Genomic DNA, 20,890 nt, shown 5'->3' on the forward strand with positions numbered 1-20,890 from the left:
GGGGTTTTCAGTCCATTTACATCCCTGTAAAAAAAAAACCCACCTGCAATACAATGCAGTCAACCACACCTTTGCATAGCAAGTTCCACCCAAACACTGATTGGTTCCCCACCCTGGACATGGACAATATATACCCCACTAAACATTCCCTTCTGACTGGACACAGTGTGTAGCACACTTCTCTCTGTGATACACCTCTGAAGATATCGGCCACGGATGCAGGCAAAACGTTAGGAACAAGATCTAGCAGACCACGGCCACACAGCCTGGAAAACCCACCCCAACCAGTTGAGTCTGGCCATGAAAGCCTTTGACAATACATTAAGGACCCCTGCTTGCAGCCAACAGCCTCCTTCATCTTGTCCAGGAGATCCAACCCACATTAGCCTCTAGGCTGGGTCTCTTCTTGGGTGGGTGCCCTGTGCAACCACCAGAATGATCCGTCAGCCCAGGATTCTCTGCCCTTCAAGCTTTTTAACATCCACACAACCCCTCCCTTCATATGTGGGTCATGGGAGCTAACGTGTGCTCTGGCAGTGGCTTTGCTCCCGGCGCATTCTGCTGCGAAAGTTCCCTCCGTTATGCAAAGTCGCGCCGGACGAAGGCAACAGGAGAAATCGACGGGAGGCATAGTGGCTCCAACCATAGGCGCTTGCGAGTAACAAACGGACTGGATTATGTAGAGCAGTGGTTCTCAGTCTTCCTAATGGCCCTTTAATATAGTTCCTCATGTTGTGGTGACCCCCAACCCTAACATGTATCCATTTTACAGATGGAGAACACTGATGCAGAGAGTCTTAGGCGACCCCTGTGAAAGGGTCGTTTGACTCCCAAAGGGGTCATGACCCACAGGTTGAGTTCCACTGATGTAGAGAAACAAGTGATCAATTTCACTCCATTAGAAATCTAATGTATGACTTGTTTTTTGAGACCAGCCCAACAATCCATAGTTTTTCCTTTGTGTAGAGTCTTTCAATGAAAATATGCCGTTGACATTACAGCCTAGCATATCCCGTTTATGGAAATCTAATTCCCTAATGGAGGCAGGTATTCCCCATCTAGTAAATCCCAGCAATCGTTCTGTGACCTTGAAACTCATTTGTTTTAAAATGATCCCTCGTTTCCTCAAAAGGTTTTGAGTTTATTGGTTGTATTTGGTGATTAAAAAAAAAGAAGAAGCAAAATTGTGGTCATGCAAGTTTATTCTCTCACACAAACACCACATGAAGGCTGAGAATAAAATACATAACTGGTGGTTCTCTTAGTTCACTCTGCACAGTTAGTTGACTTGTTTTTCATTTGACAAAACGCACACAAACATAAAAGGCAGAAGTGAGTTGTGGGAGCAGGTTGAAGTTACAGATCTTGTTTGTCAACCTTCTGCATCTTCTGTGTATTTGGGGAAGAGACCAAACAATATCAGGTTCAGTCCTGAGCAGCTCCAGTTAAAGGGAACGGCCTCTGGACTGGCTGAGATGGACTGTCTCAGCGTATGGGATTCCTTGTCCCTTCTTGGCAACAGGTTGCGTTAAAGGCAATTGTTACCAAAGATTTTCAGTAAGATTTCTGAAGGGTGACCTTTTTCCTTTTATTGTGACTGGTAAAAATTTTTAAAAGTTCATCAGCAGAAAATGACAAATACATCTCTGCAAAAAAATGTTTTTTTTGTTTTAAGGGGGCAAATGTCTGCCCGCAACATGACTTTACTTTCAAGGAGGTTTAAAGGCAATTCCTTCCTTGGCAGTACTTAATCTGGGAAATGCCAAAATTGCTAATTTGTGGCAATATTTGGCACTGGAAATTGGTGTGAGGCTATAGGACGGGTAAAATAGTTTCCTGTGGAGGCAAACAAGCAGTTTTAACTCTCGATCTGCAGCAACACAACATGATGGAACAGCAAGTCAGTGAAGCCAGCCAACCCTTAGAAAGGCTCCCAGAGATGGAAAGGTATGAAGCTTTCTGATTCAAAACTGGGCGTGCACCATGCAGTCAATTATTTGATTAGATTAACTGAGCAAAAGACGTCAAACAGTTTAAAAGGTGACCCAGATAATTTTTTATTTCTTTGCTTTGATTTAGTACCCCACCCTCCCCTACCAAGGCCAGCAGACTCTTAGGTAGTTTCTTTGGTGATGCTGGAATAGATCACTTAAAAAAACACATTTATTTCTTCAGAACTATATATGCCAACTAGAAGAAGAGTTTGGATTTATATTCCCCCTTTCTCTCCTATAAGCAGACTCAAGGTGGCTTACAAGCTCCTTTCCTCTCCACCCAACAGACACCTTGTGAGGTAGGTGGGGCTGAGAGAGTCCTGAGAGAACTGTGACTAGCCCCAAGTCACCTAGCCGGAATGTAGGAGTGCCTTTACCACTCAGGTGGAGGAGTGGGGAATCAAACCCGGTTCTCCAGACTAGAATCCACCTGCTCTTAACCACTACACCACGCCGGCTCTCTTAGCTGATCAATTCAAAGTTGTACAAATAATTGCCTACCATTTCAAGCGAGCAGATCTATTGTGAACTCATCCCAGGAGTGGAAGTTGGTAGTAGGTGTTTACTTCAGCGAGCCAATTTGGTATAAATATGCTTGGGATCCTGATCCTAACTTTAAATGGCAAACAGCGCTGGCTTTATAGCAGGTGATCTAGTTTCGCCTTCAGGGCATATAAACATGACTAGGCAAGCTGGAAAAATCTCCTGGTTTTAAACACAGATTTGCTCCAAATGACAGCCCAGTGCTACGGACGGCCTTCTCTGGCTTCCCGTTCTGGACTCTGAACATTAAAGTTCTTGCTCAGATGGCACGCGATGGTGCTACGTCTGCACGGAACTACTTATTGATGTTAATTACTCCAAAATCAGAAACAAGTGGGGGAGAGAACCGAGTGGTGCCAAGGAAGGCTTACTGACTGGATAGCTGCGTTTGTCTTGGGAACCGGAGGGGGTGTGAAGAGGCAGAGCAATCTCAAGGTGAAAGTAAACATGCATTTCAAGAAGCCCAGATGGCTGAAAGGGAGAGCTGCATGCATGTTGTGGAGCCGCACAGAGAGCTATGGTGCCAGCAACTTTTGAGTTGGATCTGTGAGCTCGGGAATCACAGGTCTTTCCTGCTGATGGTAGAGGGCGGTTGGGTGACCCCCCTCTTCCCCCTCCACACTGCAGCTACCTGTCCTATGTGGGTGTGACCCTCCAACTGCAGATCTTTCGCAGGGTCAGATGTAACTGCAGCATAGCGTGGGAAACACAGAAAGATCTGCAACATTCAGAAGCTTCTACTTACAGTTTCCTGGATCCAACCTAATTCTTTTTATTGGGGGGTGGTGGGGATCCATTTTTTTTAAGGTAAAGGAAGCAGAGATTCTCCAGAACCCTGCAATTTGTTGCTAGGTACTGCCTGAAAATGTAGAGGGTAAAACAGCCTGGGCTTTCATTTGCACTTGTCACGATCTATCACTTAACCCCTGAGACATCCTTAGGCTTTGGGACGTGCTATGGATGCATGCTATCCAGTAAGGGCGCCTGCAGATGGGTCCAGTTTCCATTCACAGTTTCCCGCAACACCAGAAGAAGAAGAAGAGGAGGAGTTGTTTGGATTTATATCTCCCCTTTCTCTCCTGTAAGGAGACTCAAAGGGGCTTACAATCTCCTTCCCCTTCCTCCCTCACAACAAACACCCTGTGAGGTGGGTGGGGCTGAGGGAACTCAGAAGAACTGTGACTAGCCCAAGGTCACCCAGCTGGCATGTGTGAGAGTGCACAGGCTAATCTGAATTCCCCAGCTAAGTCTCCACAGTTCAAGTGGCAGAGCAGGGAATCAAACCCAGTTCCTCCAGATTAGAATGCACCTGCTCTTAACCACTACGCCACTGCTGCATACATACGTTACCTAGACAGGTTCCATCTCCAGAAAGACAGCGAGTGGCTTGCTTTGCCTGGGTTCTTTTTCCATTAAAAAAAATATATATGGAGCAAGCCAGATGATGGGTCTGTTGGGTAGCACGGAAGCCAGGTGTTCTCCGAGAGCAGCACAGCCTCCCGCTACCTGCTTCTGCCTCTCAGACCTAGAACAGCCCCAGCCCCCCCCCCCCCCGACCTGCTCAGTGAAGCTTGGCTCCTGTCCAGTGTTTTCCCCCCCCCCCCCCCCCCCCCGTTTCCACTTCTCCCAACCCACTTTGGCCTCTGTTACTGTGACCTCCTCTCCCGACGGCTTTGAGCCGCACCCATGCAATCTTAAAAGATGCTGCAGTGGTTGGTTGTTTAACTTAACAGCGTGCGAGGCATCAAGACGAAGAAGCGTTAAGGTTCAGTGACGGCGGCGAAGCCTAGCTTTGGCGTAGTCTGGAGGCAAGCTGGTTTGCATTTCAGGGAGCTATCTGGATTTTCTTCTAATTCCCGGCATAAGGTAACCGTTTGGTTTGGGATCTTCTGTTCTTAGAAACCCTGTCGTGACGCCCGGGCCCCTGTTGCGATTCTGTCCCTCATTCCCAGCCGGCTATTCTGAGTTGTAGAAGTTGTGTTGGCTGTGGTTGTAGTGGTCCTCTTCCTCTCCAATGATGGGGTAGTTGGGCGTGAGGCAGTACTTGGAGTCATAGACCTGCCGAGGGAGCCCATACACAGTCATGCCCTGCTGGGAGGCCCCTTTGTTGCTCCCCATCTGCAGGGAGATGTTCAGGGTGTCGCAGTGCTCCATGCCCAGTGAAGGCTCAAAGATCTGCCGCTTGGTTCCCGGAGCGGTCATGCCAGCCTGAAGGGGGGTGGGGTGGGGTGGGTGGGAGAGAACAGTCAGGCAAGCAGGAGTGGAAGAAGAAGAGGAGTTTGGATTTATATCCCCCCTTTCTCTCCTGCAGGAGACTCAAAGGGGCTTACAGTCTCCTTGCCCTTCCCCCCTCCCAACAAACACCCTGTGAGGTAGGTGGGGCTGAGAGAGCTCCGAGAAGCTGTGACTAGCCCAAGGTCACCCAGCTGGCGTGTGTGGGAGTGTACAGGCTAATCTGAATTCGCCAGAGAAGCCTCCACAGCTCAGGCAGCAGAGCTGGGAATCAAACCCGGTTCCTCCAGATTAGATACACGAGCTCTTAACCTCCTACGCCACTGCTGCTCCACTGCTGGATTAACTGGAAAGCACAAAAGCATTGTACAACCACCTTTCCTTGGGAGGGTGGCCACAGCATTAGAATCATAGAGTTGGAAGAGGCCCCCAAGGGCCATCCAGTCCAACCCCCTGCCATGCAGGAACACACAATCAAATCACTCCCGACAGATGGCCATCCAGCCTCTCTTTAAAAACCTCCAAAGAGGGAGACTCCACCACATTCCGGGGTAGCGCATTCCACTGTCAAGCAGCCCTGACTGTTAGGAAGTTCTTCCTAACATTTAGGTGGAATCTCTGTTCCTGCACCTTGAACCTATTACTCCTGGTCCTGGTCTCTGAAGCAGCAGAAAACAAGCTTGCTCCCTCACCAACATGTTCAGGCTATCTATGTCAGCAAGCGGGCTAGTAAAAAAAAATTGACATGGTTAAAAAAAACCCTTCAAAGTGGGTGTTTTAGGTCTCTTGTTCTTTCTGCATCTAAAGGCTAATAAGAAAACGAGCATTAAAAAAAACACCTTGGATATTCTTTTGAATTCAGCTTGATCTTTGAGAAAGTGGATATTTGGGGGGTTGAGATCAGCGTTCCGAGCGCAGTTGGGGAAGGACCAGCCAGGGTTTCCTGAGTGGGTTGAGTGAGGGGTCATCTCGGGGGCAACAGCTCCTGGCTAGCTTGACCTTGCTTCAGCCTGAGATGGAACAACCCCAGCAAGCCCAGCAAGGGGGAAGAATTAGGACTAATAAAAGGAAACACTTCTTCATGCAACGTGTCATTGGTGTTTGGAATATGATGGCCACTCACCTGGTGATGGCCACTCACCTGGATAGCTTTAAAAGGGGCTTGGACAGATTTATGGAGGAGAAGTCGATTTATGGCTACCAATCTTAATCCTCCTTGATCTGAGATTGCAAATGCCTTAGCAGACCAGGTGATCGGGAGCAGCAGCCGCAGAAGGCCATTGCTTTCACATCCTGCCTGTGAGCTCCCAAAGGCACCTGGTGGGCCACTGCGAGTAGCAGAGAGCTGGACTAGATGGACTCTGGTCTGATCCAGCTGGCTTGTTCTTATGTTCTTAAGCCATTCCAAGCAAGGCAACAAGCAAGGCAACAAGCAAGCTTTATGGTGTGGAGGGCAGCGCCGAGTCAGAGCCATCTCATGGTGGCCCTGTTGGGTTTTCAGGGCAAGAGATGTTCAGAGCTGGTTTGCCATTGCTTGCCTCCGCTTAGCATCTCTGGACTTCCTTGGCGGTCCTCCATCAAGATCCTAACTGGGGCTGATCCTCCTTAGCTTCCGAGATCTAGGAGCAGCAGTGGCGTAGTGGTTAACAGCAGGTGTACCCTAATCTGGAGGAACAGGGTTTGATTCCCCACTCTGCCGCCTGAGCTGTGGAGGCTGATCTGGGAAATCCTGATTAGCCTGTGCACTCCCACACACGCCAGCTGGGTGACCTTGGGCTAGTCACAGTTCTTCTGAGTTCCCTCAGCCCCACTCACCTCACTAGGTGTTTGTTGTGAGGGGGGAAGGGAAAGGAATTTGTAAGCCCTTTTGAGTCTTCTGTAGGAGAGAAAGGGGGATATAAATCCAACCCTTCTTCTTCCGAGATCTGACATGATCAGGTTAATCAGGGCAATCCAGGTGTGGGGAAGGAGGTTCCTGGGCAATTTCTATTCAACTCTGTTCATCCCACCTGGGATATTTTATTTGTTTGTTTGTTTACATTTATGCCCCGCCTTTTTCAGGAAGACTCAAGGCGGCTTACACTAAAATACATACAATGCAATAATGAATAACGTGTAAAACATCTTAACTACAATGAAAGCCAATTAAAACCTATTTACAATAGTTAACTATAATTTAGAAATACATGGCGTCACCATACAAGGAGCACAGAAAAGATGAATGGATAGCCTAGACATGCCTAGATGTGGACCAGGAAGATCTGTTTAAAGAGGGGGATGCCCGGCAGGAAAGGCCCCGTGGAACAGCTCTGTTTTACAGGCCCTGAGAAATGGAAACAAATCCCACAGGTGTTCCACCAGATCGGAGCCAGGGCCAAAAGAGCCCTGGCCCATGTTGAAGCCAGCTGGACATCCCTGGGACCAGGGGCAGAGCGAGTGGGAAATGCGCCTGGGGCGTGCGCACGCCCTGCGCCCCTGCCGCAACACTGCCCAGCCCTGCCCCCTCCATGTCCCCGCCCCGTTGGTACTGCACCACTGCCTGGGACCAACAATAAATTCCCCTCTGCAGACAGAAGGGGCCTTCAGGGGCAGGCAGTCACACAGATATGTGGGTCCAAGACCACTAAATGGCCTTAAAGGCCAACACCAGAACTCTGAAGACGATCCAGTATCCAATAGGCAGCCAGTGCGGGTTTTTCAGGACAGGTGTTATATGGTCCTGGTTAGAAGCTCCAGCCATATGTGATCCTGCACTGAGTGGGGCATGACCCACTTCACCCACCCTTTTAATTAAGATAGCCTGACATGGGGTGCTGTGTGGTTTCCGGGCTGTAGGGCCGTGTTCCAGTAGCATTTTCTCCTGACGTTTCGCCTGCATCTGTGGCTGGCGTCTTCAGAGGATCCTCTGAAGACGCCAGCCACAGATGCAGGAGAAAATGCTACTGGAACACAGCCCTACAGCCCGGAAACCACACAACACTCCAGTGATTCCGGCCGCGATATGTTCGGCATGCAGATTTTCCAAACAAATAAATATATTCTTCTTTTTCCCTCCCACCAAATTTCTCACCTGACTCGCCCCTTTGTTGGTGCCCATTTGCAGGCTAATTGTGGCTTGATCCAAGGGCTGGTCCGTGCCCAACTTGGGATCATACAGGTGCCGGCGAGTCCCATATGCAGTCATGCCTTGCTGGCTGGCAAACTTGTTGGTACCCATCTGAAAAGGACAAAGTCTTGCTTACATGGGTGGTTCTATCTTTGCCAAGCATTTTGTTGGAGACAAAGTCCCTGGTCAACTGCCTGGAGTGTCGGCTGCCTTCCCAAGAGCATCCACCATTCTCTCCTGCTTTCCATTTGTTTGTAATTCCAGCCGGCCAGCAGGCAGCTGCAAAGGTTTGCTCTTTTGGAGGCCTAAGTTTGTGTGGATTAGTCAGTGGAAGCCAACTTTTCAGGATGGAACAGCAGGGATTTCCCATCCTTTGGCAGGAAGGGCGCTCAGAGGGGACTGTCGCTCTCTCCTTTTCTGAGGCTACTGTATGTCCTGCTTCCAGGAGCAGCAGTGGTGTAGTGGTTTAAAAGCAGGAGGTGCACTCTAATCTGGAGAACCGGGTTTGATTCCCCGCTCTGCCACTTGAGCTGTGAAGGCTTATCTGGGGAACTAGATTAGCTTGTGCACTCCAACACAGCTGGGTGACTTTGGGCGAGTCACAGCTCTTCGGAGCTCTCTCAGCCCCACCCACCTCACGGGGTGTTTGTTGTGGGAGGGGGGGAAGGGAAAGGAGATTATAAGCCCTTTTGAGTCTCCTTACAGGAGAGAAAGGTGGGGGATATAAATCCAAACTCTTCTCCTCTTCTTCTAGCTCAGGGTTCTGCAACCTGTGGCTCTCCAGATGTTTTTGGACTACAATTCCCATCAGCCCCTGCCAATTGGCCATGCTGGCAGGGACTGGTGGAATTTGTAGTCCATAAGCATCTGGAGAGCCACAGGTTGCAGACCCTTGAGCTAGCTGCAGCTGATGACCCCTCTACTATAACCATGCTTGGATCCTTTGCTGCTCAGAAAAGTTCCTGGGTATACCATCAAGGAACTCCCTCTTTCCCCCATATAATAAATCAATTTTAACAACATCTTCACATGTTCCTGGGTGTGCCACAAAGGACTCCAGTTGCAAGCCCTCTGTAATAACTCACATTAAGGAGCCTCGCCAGGGATCATCCCAGAGGCGTAGCTGGGCCACACTGCGCCCGGTGCTCGCTCTGTGTTTTCCGCCCTCTCTCCACTCCGCAGCACCCTGCCCTCTGCCCCACACACCCCTGCCCCCCGCAGCGCCCCCCCCCCACTTATCTTAGTGAAACAGTGCAAGCTGGAGAAGCGGCCTGTTCCCTCCAGGCTGAAAATGGCCTGGTTGGAACTACACTTTCCAGGAGACCCTGGGGCTTGCAAGGTCTCCTGGGAAGTGTAGTTCCCACCAGGCCATTTTCAGCCTGAAGGGAACAGGCCACTTCTCCAGCCTGCACTGTTTCACTAAGATAAGTGGGGGGGGGGGCTGCGGGGGGCAGGGGTGATTTTCCACCCTCCCACCCCCTGGTAGCTCTGCCTCTGATCATCCCCTGAGCCCCGCCCGCTTCCATTTGCTCATAGCCCATTCCCAAGTGACTCTGCAGGCGCCTTTGAGCAGTGCCCTAAGTGTGTTGCCCAGCTGCCCTCAGCACCACCAGGGATGCTCAGACAAGTCTGGCACGAGTGCTTGCCACAACAGCAGGTCTTTAAGCAGGCCCCTGGAGTGTGGAGGAGGGGGCTGCTCTGAAGGCACAAACCTGCAGCCCGATGATGTTGCGTCCTTCTTTCAACTTCTCCGGTAGGAATTTACGCTGCTGCTTCTCGGCATATTTCACCCCCACGTTCACCTTGCTGCCTTTGGTCTTGGCCTGTCCCAGGCAAGAAGAGGAAGTTATTTTGTGGGGGTTCAAAGTTCCCTCCCCCCAGCCTTTTGCTTTGTGTGGGAAAGGTAAATGGCTGAGCCCTCCAGGTGTCCTGAAAGTAAAGGAACCTTGGCCACTCCCCCTTTTTGAAATCATGGTGGTCCAAAGACAGCCAGGCTGTTGTAGCAGCTGGAGTGGCAGCCCCTCACGTGAACCCAGAACAGCTTGCTGGGTGCTTGCAGGCCCATCACATTCTCTCGGCCTGGTCTACCCTGCAGGGTTGCTGGGGAGGATGAAACTGGGAAAGGGAGAATTTTGTAAGCCACTTTGGGTCCCAACTGGGGAGAAAAAGGGGACATAAATCCAGTAAATAAAGTGAGCATTCCACTGGAAGGCAACGAGAGATTTCCCTGCTCAAACCTCCTGTGATTCTGGATTGAAATTCATAGTGTTGTGAGGCCAACGACTGGGGCTTCAGTTTCAAAATAGGATGTTTCAAAAGATATTCTTTAACCCAATGGGTTGTCCCAGGACCTCAGCTCACTACTCCCAAATGTGTGCAAGCACACCTGCCCTGGGCACCCCCCCGCACCCCACTTACCTTAGCTGGCAGCGGTCCTGGGCAGACTGATGGGGCCGGGCCATGAGGTGCCAGGTGGGGCTGTGCAGACAATTAATGTGGGGGAAGGAGGAGGGGTGTGGGGGCAATTTTCAACCCCCCACGTGACTAAATGGCCGGTGCCCAGGGACACGTGACCCCAGATGTCCCCATGGCCAGTACGCCCCTGCGTGGAAGGAAACTAAGAACATAAGAACAAGCCTGCTGGATCAGACCAGGGTCCATCCAGTCCAGCACTCTGCTACTCGCAGTGGCCCACCAGGTGCCTTTGGATGCTTTGGGGCTTTTTAAATCTTTTCAGTCAGTCTTTGGAACCAGCAGAGAAGAGTAGCAGTGGAGAAGAGGACTGGGTCAAAAAGGGCTGAGTGAGCTCTGGTTTTCTTTTTAGAGGGCTTTTCTCAAAGCCACATCTTTTAAACAGTGTATTTTTAAAAGGAGGTTTCTCTTTTTTCTCTTTGTCCTGGGGCTGCTGATAGGTGGGGGCTGCTGAGGCTGATGATAGGTGGGGCTGCTGAGAGGTGGGTGGAAAAGGTGGCAAAGAAGAGTTCTCTCCATTAAGGTGGCAAAGAAGAAGTTATCTCCATTTGTCCAGAGGCCCAGGAATGCTTCACCATCTCCAGAACTCAGCTCTTACAATGAAAACACCTGCTGGGATTGAGCCCATGTAGATACTAAGCCCTCAATATTGGATCAAAGTGTTGGACTAGGATCAGGGGAGACCCAGGTTCCAATTCCCACTCTGCCATGGAAGCTCACTGGGTGAACTTGAGCATTCCCCTGCTCTTGGTTTGTAAACAAAAACTTTGGTGTACACCAGGATCATACATCTTTCCTGTCTCAGTAAGCTTTGTTATGCAGTATGAAGATTGTAGGAGCAGCAGTGGCGTAGGAGGTTAAGACCTCGTGTATCTAATCTGGAGGAACCGGGTTTGATTCCCAGCTCTGCCACCTGAGTTGTGGAGGCTTATCTGGGGAATTCAGATTAGCCTGTGCACTCCCACACACGCCAGCTGGGTGACCTTGGGCTAGTCACAGCTTCTCGGAGCTCTCTCAGCCTCACCTACCTCACAGGGTGTTTGTTGTGAGGGGGGAAGGGCAAGGAGATTGTCAGCCCCTTTGAGTCTCCTGCAGGAGAGAAAGGGGGGATATAAATCCAAACTCTTCTTCTTCTTCTTCTTGGCCCAGCCTACCTCGCCAGATGGTTGTGAGGATACAGTGGAGGAGGAGGAGGAGAAGAATGATGTAAGCCGCTTTGGACCCCACTGGGGGAGGAAGGCAGGGTCTCAGTGAAGTAAATACACAAATGGACAAGCTGCTTGCACAGCAACCCCAGAATCTCTTACCATGCTGGCGAGAGCGATGAGGGTGGACTGAACTTGGGTGTGGTTCGTGTTCTCAAAGAGGTCGTTGGCCTCAAAGATGTCGTGGGGCTTCACTCCGTATTTTGTGATGGCCTTGATGAAGTTGCCGATGTTCTCCAGCTGCGAAACAGGAGAAGCCCCGTTAACCCCACACAAAGACATGGCTGCCGACAAGCAGAGCTGCCCAGCTGCTGAGTGCAGTGCAGGAAAACGGTCAACCAATGTTTGAATGTTGGGGTGGGGGGTGAGTGGGGGGTGGGAGAAGAACCAGGACAGGTGCGGTCTTCTGGAAGAGTGATCTGGCATTTTGTTATTCCGGTAGGTCAGGGGTGGGCAATTGTTTTTCCATGGGGCCGCATAAGAAACAGAAAATATTGTGGAGGGCTGGCCAAAAGGCAGGGGGGCGAGGCGCTTTTGAAAGCCCCGCAGAAGCTGGCAGCCAAGGCAACTGGCTTCTGCGGGGCTTTCAAAGGCGCCTCGCTCCCCAGCACGGCAAGGGGGCCAGTCAGGGTCATCCGGCGGGCCAGATGTGGCCCGCGGGCCGTATAATGCCCAGGTCTGCGGTAGGTGATACAGCTAAAAGAACAAATGTTATGCACAATATCTCACAAATCTCAAGGAAGCAAACCTAAGGAAATCATTCACTTCCCTGAGATACCAGATGTTCAAATCAGAACAATTACTGGGGAGATATGCTAAAACACCAAAAGAGCTACGTGTATGCAGATGTAGTTTAAATCAGAGTGACGACATAATACATTACACACTTCATTGCCCTTTTTAGTCTGCTATCCGCAACAAATATATCAATGATATCCTGTCAGGCCTGACAGGCAGTGAGGAAGAGAAAGTTTGCTTTCTGATGGCGGACGTGTATGCTGAGGTTACATTCAAAGTAGCGATATTCGTGTCTTAAGCAGCGAAAATCAGAGAACGTTTAACTGATGTTCAAAACATACAAGCTAAGTTGTAATAAAAGTGGTTAGAAAACCTTTATAATTACAATCAGATCCTGTTATGAGTAAATATATGATACTTGCTTTGGTAACTTAACAGTATTAGAACTGTAATGCTTCTACACTATAAAGCTTGAAAAAATCCTCACAGTGTGTTTTGTATTTTTGTAAACTGTGGGGAGTAGGGCTTTGGTTGAAGTATCTGTTTATATGTGTATGGCCTATGGCTAATAATAAACATTGAATTGAGGTGATACAGCTTGACCATTTCTTGGTGGATGTTAGAATCATAGAGTTAGAAGAGACCCCAAGGGCCAGCAAGTCCAACCCCCTGCAATGCAGGAACACACAATCAAAGCATTCCTGTCAGGTGGCCATCCAGCTTCTGCTTAAAAACCTCCAAAGAAGCAGACCCCACCACCCTCCAAGGCAGTGCTGTCCAACAGCCCTGACTGTCAGGAGGTTTTTCCTGATGTTTAGGTGGCGTAGGAGGTTAAGAGCTCATGTATCTAATCTGGAGGAACCGGGTTTGATTCCCAGCTCTGCCGCCTGAGCTGTGGAGGCTTATCTGGGGAATTCAGATTAGCCTGTACACTCCCCACACACGCCAGCTGGGTGACCTTGGGCTAGTCACAGCTTCTCGGAGCTCTCTCAGCCCCACCTACCTCACAGGGTGTTTGTTGTGAGGGGGGAAGGGCAAGGAGTTTGTCAGCCCCTTTGAGTCTCCTGCAGGAGAGAAAGGGGGGATATAAATCCAAAACTCTTCTCTCTTCTTCTTCTTCTTTTCCTTCACCTTGAACGCATCACTCCTGGTCCTAGTCTCTGGAGCAGCAGAAAACAAACTTGCTCCCCCACCAACATGACATCCCTTCAAATATCTAAACATGGCCATCATGCCACCTCTTAACCTATTCTTCACTACAGTAACCATCCCCAGCTCCCTAAGTGTCTCTCTTAAGCAATTCCTCCTGTGGTCTAGTTATGGGCTCCCCGCTTCACTGAGGCACGCACGCAGCAGTTGGGTTTGCTCTGCCTAGAAGAAGAAGAAGAGTTTGGATTTATATCCCCCCTTTCTCTCCTGGAGGAGACTCAAAGGGGCTTACAATCTCTTTGCCCTTCCCCCCTCACAACAAACACCCTGTGAGGTAGGTGGGGCTGAGAGAGCTCCGAGAAGCTGTGACTAGCCCAAGGTCACCCAGCTGGCATGTGTGGGAGTGAACAGGCTAATCTGAATTCCCCAGATAAGCCTCCACAGCTTAGGCAGCAGAGCGGAGAATCAAACCCGGTTCCTCCAGATTAGAGTACACCTGCTCTTAACCTCCTACGCCACTGCTGCTCCTAAGTACAGACAGGGTCTGGTATCTTAACGCACGTCTTTCCATGAGGACAAACTCTGCGGTTCAAGTCCCCTCATCCTCATTCACCTGGATCCCAGTCAGCATCCAGAGAGGCTGACTGCTGGTGCTGGCGGGGGAGGGGCTGCCTGCTCACCTGGTGCCAGTTCTGGGTGGACTCATTCACCTTCCGCACAGATCCCGGCTGGAGTTTGTTGATGAGCCTGAAATGACAGAAATGGGGCGAGGAAGTTTATCTCTCGGGGGTCTGTGGCTCTGCCCAGTGCAGGCACGTCACATGTTCATACAGAAGCTGCACAGCCTTCCTGGCTTCATTCTGGCACCAGAAAGTTGCCTGGCCCAAGAGAAGTGTTGGTGGTGTGTGTGCTTTTTCCAGCACAGGGAACACCGATCTCTGCAGTCTGGAGATTAGCTATAATTCCAGCAGGTCTCCAGCCCGCACCTGGAGGCTGGCAATGTGAATGTATCTTGCTTTAGCTCCTTGGTGGCAAACCTATGGCACTCCAGATGTTCATGGACTACAATTCCCATCAGCCCCTGCCAGTATGGCCAATTGGCCATGCTGGAAGGGGCTGATGGGAATTGTAGTCCATGAACATCTGGAGTGCCATAGGTTCGCCACCACTGTGCCAGTGCTAATTCCTTGGCCCACCATCTCCTGGGGAATAGACCACCCTGAGCTTCTTACTCGCATAGGATGACTCCGTCTTTCAAACTTTCCATGAAGTTTTCACCAATACGCTTCCCTGTTGTTTCCTCGATCCATTGCCGCAATTCCTGCTCCCTCTGTGGATCATATTTCTGAGCTAACTGCAGAAGGGAACAAAGAATATTTTGAGTTTTTAAAAATAATATTTTTATTAATTTTCTCAAATCTTAATTTTTTCAAATAATATTTTTATTAATTTTTTCAAATATAGTTTAAAACAGATAAGAAAATATAGAAAAATGAAAAAGAAAACACAGTACCCATAAACTATACATACATACAAACCCAAATACATACATATGAATATTATATACTCTCTCTCCCTCCCTCCCTCCCTCCCTCCCTCCCTCCATCTCTATCTCTCTATCTCTCTATCTATCATCTATCAATCTATCTAATTAATCAGGGGTCTGCAACCTGCGGCTCTCCAAATGTTAATGGACTACAATTCCCATCAGCCCCAGCCAGCATGGCCAGATTTGTTAATGTGGCATATTCTCTAACTTTATCTTCCCAAAGTTCCGTGTCAAGATCTCCTTCAGTCTTCCAGCGAGATGCAACTACTGCCCTTGCAGCTGCTAATAAGTACCAACATAGGGAACAAATCGGTGGTGGGATTCAGCCGGTTGGCACCACATCAGCAGAACCAGTTGTTAAAATGGTGCTTGTAAACAACCAGTTGTTAAATTATTTGAATCCCACAACCAGAACAAATAATATTTGGGACTAATGTAAGACTTCACTCCCTGGAGGGGCAGGAGAGAATGATTTCATCCTCTGTCCCCTCCCCATTGATGACTGTTACGTCCTACAAGGTCCCACAGCCCAGAGAAGAAACTTTTGAAGGGTCAGAAATTGCTGCTGGGGAAAGGGAAAGTTGGGAAGTCAGGGGTCCCACAAAATCCTTATGCTAGATCCAACCTGTGAATGTTTGTCCTTTTTATGCTTCAATCTAATATTTGTTTTCTCAAACCTAATATTTGTTTCCTTAAAATGCCAATTAACATTAAAAAAACTGTATTAAATCAGTTATAAGATTAACAGCTTGTCACTCCCAAAGTGACAACTCTAATTAACCTGCAACTTTATAATATGGTGATCTAGCAGGTTTATAGGTCCAGCCCCACATGCTCTCTCTCTCTCTGCCTCCCATAGCAAACCTTTGGTGTGAAATGTCTACAAACTGGCATCAGTGGCGTAGGAGGTTAAGAGCTTGTGTATCTAATCTGGAGGAACCGGGTTTGGTTCCCAGCTCTGCCGCCTGAGCTGTGGAGGCTGATCTGGGGAATTCAGATTAGCCTGTACACTCCCACACACGCCAGCTGGGTGACCTTGGGCTAGTCACAGCTTCTCGGAGCTCTCTCAGCCCCACCCACCTCACAGGGTGTTTGTTGGGAGGGGGGAAGGGCAAGGAGATTGTCAGCCCCTTTGAGTCTCCTGCAGGAGAGAAAGGGGGGATATAAATCCAAACTCTTCTTCTTCATCAAAAGCTGTGCTGCGATTTCTAGGCAGAGTTAATCCCAAAGCAGCTCTGCTCTGGCTGGAAAGGGTCTGTTTGGAACAGTATATGGGGCTAGAAGGGAAGGTGGCTGAGGGCAGGATCATGTACTTTCCCCCCATCCACTTTGAAACATCTTTGTAACAACCAAGTCAGACTCCACAGAGAAGCCATTGAAATCCACATGGACAATTTCAACAGAAAGGAGGAAATCATGAACAAAATTTGGCTACCAGTACTTAAAATGCTAGAATCAAGACAACGGTTAGTGAACACCACCCAGATGGAGGATGTCTCCAGGCAGGAAGCAATCAAGTGGATTAAAATGCCAGGCAACTACTATGCAGATGTCCTCACTAATTGAGTATGAATTTTATTGTTACTTACATAAATGCTAAAATAGGTGAATTCCACTCAACACCTGCAAATCACACCTGCTAACTGCACCCTTTACACTTGTTAACCAATGCAAATGGTTTCTTCTCCCACCTTGGATATTCCACACTTGCTTTACTACCATCAGATCCTCTGAAGATGCCAACCACAGATGCAGCCGAAACGTCAGGAGAAAATGCAACTGGAACACGGCCATACAGCCCGGAAACCCCACAACACCCCAGTGATTCTGGCAGTGAAAGCCTTCGACAATACATCTTTCTAACAATTCTGCAAAAAACAATTCTGCACTAGACTGGCTCCTAACCAATACAGCCTTGGAAGAAAAGTTGTGAACTCCCTGTCCTGCCCTAAGTAGTTATGACAAGAAAGGCACGTACTTAAGGGCAGGGCTTGGGATCCAATTTTCAACTAGTGGGTCAGAGCCTGCTGAGCTCTGAGTGCAATAAGGACAAGCAATTTAATACCACAAACAATAGCAGCAGGCTGACAAAGTATATAGCAGTGGTGGCGAACCTTTTTGAGACCGAGTGCCCAAATTGCAACCCAAACCCCAGTTATTTATCACAAAGGGTCAACCCGGCAATTTAACCTGAATGCTGAGGTTTTAGTTTAGAAAAAACCGGTTGGCTCCCTCTTCCTCCACCCCACCCGCTTGAGCAGGGACCAGCCTGCTGTAGCCTGCAGCAAGTCCTGGTGCACTGTTCTGTGCCTCTCTAGCATCTCTGCCTCCTCTGTGCACACCCCCCCCCCCCTCAGGCAGAAGCCACCTGGAGCACAGGCACCAGGCCCGCCAGCCAAGTCCTCCCTGGTCACCACGGTGCGCGCATGTCGTGCTCAGTGGCCCAGGCCAGCCTAGATATGTGTGTGTGTGTGGGGGGGGGGTGTGATTTTCTGCTCCACACATGACGAACTCTGTGTGTGCGTGCCCACAGAGAGGGCTCCGAGTGCCACCTCTGGCACCCGTGCCATAGGTTCGCCATCACTGGTATATGGCATAATCAGTGGTGAGATTCAGCAGGTTCGCACCACTTGGGCAGAACCGGTTGTTAAAATGGTGCTTGTAAACAATCAGTTGTTAAATTATTTGAATTCCCACCACCGGAACTGGTTGTTCAATGACTTGAATCCCACCACTGGGCATAAAGCTCCATGTAAACATGGGATAATGGTTAGAGGACCTGAAGGCCCAGGTTCAAATCTCCACAGTGCCAAGGAAACTGGCTAGAGCTAGATGACCTGGGACCAGTCGCACACACTCAGCCTAGCCTACTTCACAGGGTTGTTAAGGGGAGAAAATGGACGAGTACCGAATGATGGGAGCCTCTTGGGGCTCCCACGGAGGAGGAGAAAGGCACAGTATGAATGAAGTAAGTAAATAATCCTTTAGACATCATCACCCAAGATGCATCTACCGTGTTTCCCCAAATATAAGACAGTGTCTTATATTAATTTTTGCTCCCAGGATGTGCTATGTCTTATTTTCAGGGGATGTCTTATTTTTATTTTTTATTTTTTTTAATTGATAATTTTATTGGATAAGAAAGACTAACAATTTGAATTTCAGTTATTGCAGGATTAACAGAAATTTTTACATGTAAGTTTTTGCATAAAGTTATTACATGAAAAAAAATCTATCCATTTAAAAACAACTCATTCTAACTTATGTATTTCAAATTTTAAAATAACATACTTCCAGCTAGGATACATATAATCTAACACATTTAATTCAATTCAATTTTGATCTACCTATTTAATATATATACTTGTTGCTGTTTTATACAAAAAGAGATTTATATATTAGATTTTAAGGAGCAGCAGTGGCGTAGGAGGTTAAGAGCTCGTGTACCTAATCTGGAGGAACCAGGTTTGTTTCCCGGCTCTGCCACCTGAGCTGTGGAGGCTTATCTGGGGTATTCAGATTAGCCTGTACACTCCCACACACGCCAGCTGGGTGACCTTGGGCTAGTCACAGCTTCTCGGAGCTCTCTCAGCCTCACCTACCTCACTGGGTGTTTGTTGTGAGGGGGGAAGGGCAAGGAGATTGTAAGCCCCTTTGAGTCTCCTGCAGGAGAGAAAGGGGGGATATAAATCCAAACTCTTCTTCTTCTTCTTCTTTAACTAGATGACCTGAGATACATGTAGGCTAGTCCATCATATCTATATACTTTGTCTTTGTTACTTAAATCTAATATTTCCTCCTTAATAATTGAGGTTGAATAAGGTTGGTTACATCAATTTTTCCGCTCTACAGCTGCATGCTCTGGTGTTCTGTTCGTCGGGCATGCTTCCAAACAAAAACTTGGCTACGTCTTACTTTCAGGGGATGCTTTATATTTAGCACTTCAGCAAAACCTCTACTACGTCTTATTTTCAGGGGATGTCTTATTTTCGGGGAAACAGGGTAAATGGCCTGCTTGACATGGATTGCAAAAGAGGGGGGGGGGCTGCCTGACACCCCCTGGGCACACAGGCCGAAGGGCTGGCATGTGGCTGACACAGGAGTCTCTGCAGGGACTGGGTGAGTCATTTGGGGGAATGGTCGTAACCTCCATTCTCAGCAAGCAAGCACCAGCTCAGGGCACACAGGTGCAATATGAGCAGAGGTAAATAAAACCAAACCTGGTTCCGCACGTTTAAAAACTGATTCTCAGTCATTGGCTGCATATACATTTTATAGTGGGATCCAATAGCTATATTCCCTCTCTGTTATCAGATCACTTTATTTCAGAATGGTATACTTTGATCTTTAGAAAGGTTGAAGCTATTGGTTTCCCCTTGGAATCACTCCTTATGCTCACAAAGGTGGAAGCCTTCAGACTAGTTAAGAATAGGCTCTTGGATCTTGATTTTCATTATTTGACTCGTGCTGCCAAGACAACCTGTTCTCCGACTACATTATTAATCCCATGCGAGCATGGAATTATGGCAGCATATCTTCGTCTGCTGATTAATCCCACCCAGAGGAGAGCCTTGGCTACTGAAAGATGTAATGTGCTGCCATCAGCTCTGCTGGAGGGAAGATTCAAGAATATGGAACGTTCTAAAAGGGTTTATTCATATGATATGACTACGGTTGAAACACTTGACCATTCTTTGTTTCTATGCCCTAAATACAATAAGATACGCATGAAATACATGAATTCCATTTTCTTGCAATGTTCTCAGTGGCATGAGTGTTATAAGATACCCAATCTCCTGAACAGCTCTGATGTGCTCTTTTGTGAAACTGTTGCAAATTTTATACTGGAAATTAGTCATTTTAACTGTATTTCTTAACCTTGTTTTGTTTTAAAATTTTGTCCTGTTTTATATGCCAATAAAGGCTTGTGTTGTGTTGTGTGATTCCCAGTCCTTGCAAATTAAAAATTAAAAAAGCAACTTTCACGGGGCTGGGGCTTTGTGGAAGTGGTCGCATGCATCAGGCAGAAAGTTTGGTGCGCTGAGCGGATGCTTACGTGACCCAAGTACAGAGCAGCCAGCTCTGGGCTGGGAAATTCCTGGAGGATGCTATATCCCAGTGATGGCAAACCTTTTCGAGGCCGAGTGCCCAAATTGCAATCCCAAACCCACTTATTTATCGCAAAGTGCCAACGCGGCAATTTAACCTGAATGCTGAGGTTTTAGTTTAGAAATGTGTTACTCGGGAGTAAGCTCAGTGAAACAACCGTGCAGCGCTTCAAATGGGTGAATCGCGACCCTAGGAGGGTTTACTCAAAAGCAAGCCCCACTGCCAGCAACCAAGCTTACTCCCAGGTAAACGATCGCGCCCAGGCCAGCCTAGATGTGTGTGTGGGTGTGTGTGTGTGTGTGTGATTTTCCGCCCCTCCACGTGACGGACTCTGTGCACGCGTGCCCACAGAAAGGGCTCTGAGTGCCACCTCTGGCACCCGTGCCATAGGTTCACCACCACTGCTATATCCTGTTGCTATATCAAATCAAGCCTGAACTGTCCCTAAAAGCTAAACATGACTAAACTGAGGCTGTTGAACTATGGTCACATTATGAGAAGACAGGAGTCATTGGAAAAGACAATCATGCTAGAAAAAGTTGAAGCAGCAGGGAAAAAAAGGAAGACTCAACCTGAGATGGATCGACTCAGAGGCTTTCCCCACTACAGAAGGGTCGACTCGGTTCCCTTCAGTGGAGGGCGATTCCAGGCTGTCCCCACAGCAATTGAGTTGGCCCCCTGGAACCAAGCTAAGTGGGCGGGATCATCTTGGTGCCTGTTTCGCTCCTCGATCGTGATTGGCACTTGTGTTACGGCAGGAAACGGGAGCGTTCTTTTTTTTTTTTTACAGTTT

The 20,890-nt window shown here is 48.5% G+C and overlaps 1 protein-coding gene across 2 annotated transcripts in view; it reads right to left on the reverse strand.

Annotated features, from left to right (window-relative positions):
- Window positions 1–4,135: 4,135 nt before the first annotated feature.
- CNN1 (calponin 1) overlaps window positions 4,136–20,890 on the reverse strand; it is a 50,945-nt gene continuing 34,190 nt past the window's right edge. The window contains exons 2-7 of one of the 2 annotated variants that reach the window (XM_048487194.1): window positions 14,672–14,793; window positions 14,120–14,186; window positions 11,655–11,792; window positions 9,588–9,698; window positions 7,840–7,986; window positions 4,136–4,745 (exon numbers count right to left, since the gene is read on the reverse strand). In XM_048487194.1, the coding sequence (XP_048343151.1) occupies window positions 4,494–4,745; window positions 7,840–7,986; window positions 9,588–9,698; window positions 11,655–11,792; window positions 14,120–14,186; window positions 14,672–14,793 (837 nt within the window). In that variant the 3' untranslated portion in view covers window positions 4,136–4,493. The remainder of the gene's footprint in view (window positions 4,746–7,839; window positions 7,987–9,587; window positions 9,699–11,654; window positions 11,793–14,119; window positions 14,187–14,671; window positions 14,794–20,890) is intronic. The other variant, XM_048487195.1, reaches the window with a different exon arrangement.

The sequence above is a fragment of the Sphaerodactylus townsendi genome, linkage group LG03 (genome assembly GCF_021028975.2).
Source record: "Sphaerodactylus townsendi isolate TG3544 linkage group LG03, MPM_Stown_v2.3, whole genome shotgun sequence".
Lineage (NCBI taxonomy): Eukaryota > Metazoa > Chordata > Lepidosauria > Squamata > Sphaerodactylidae > Sphaerodactylus > Sphaerodactylus townsendi.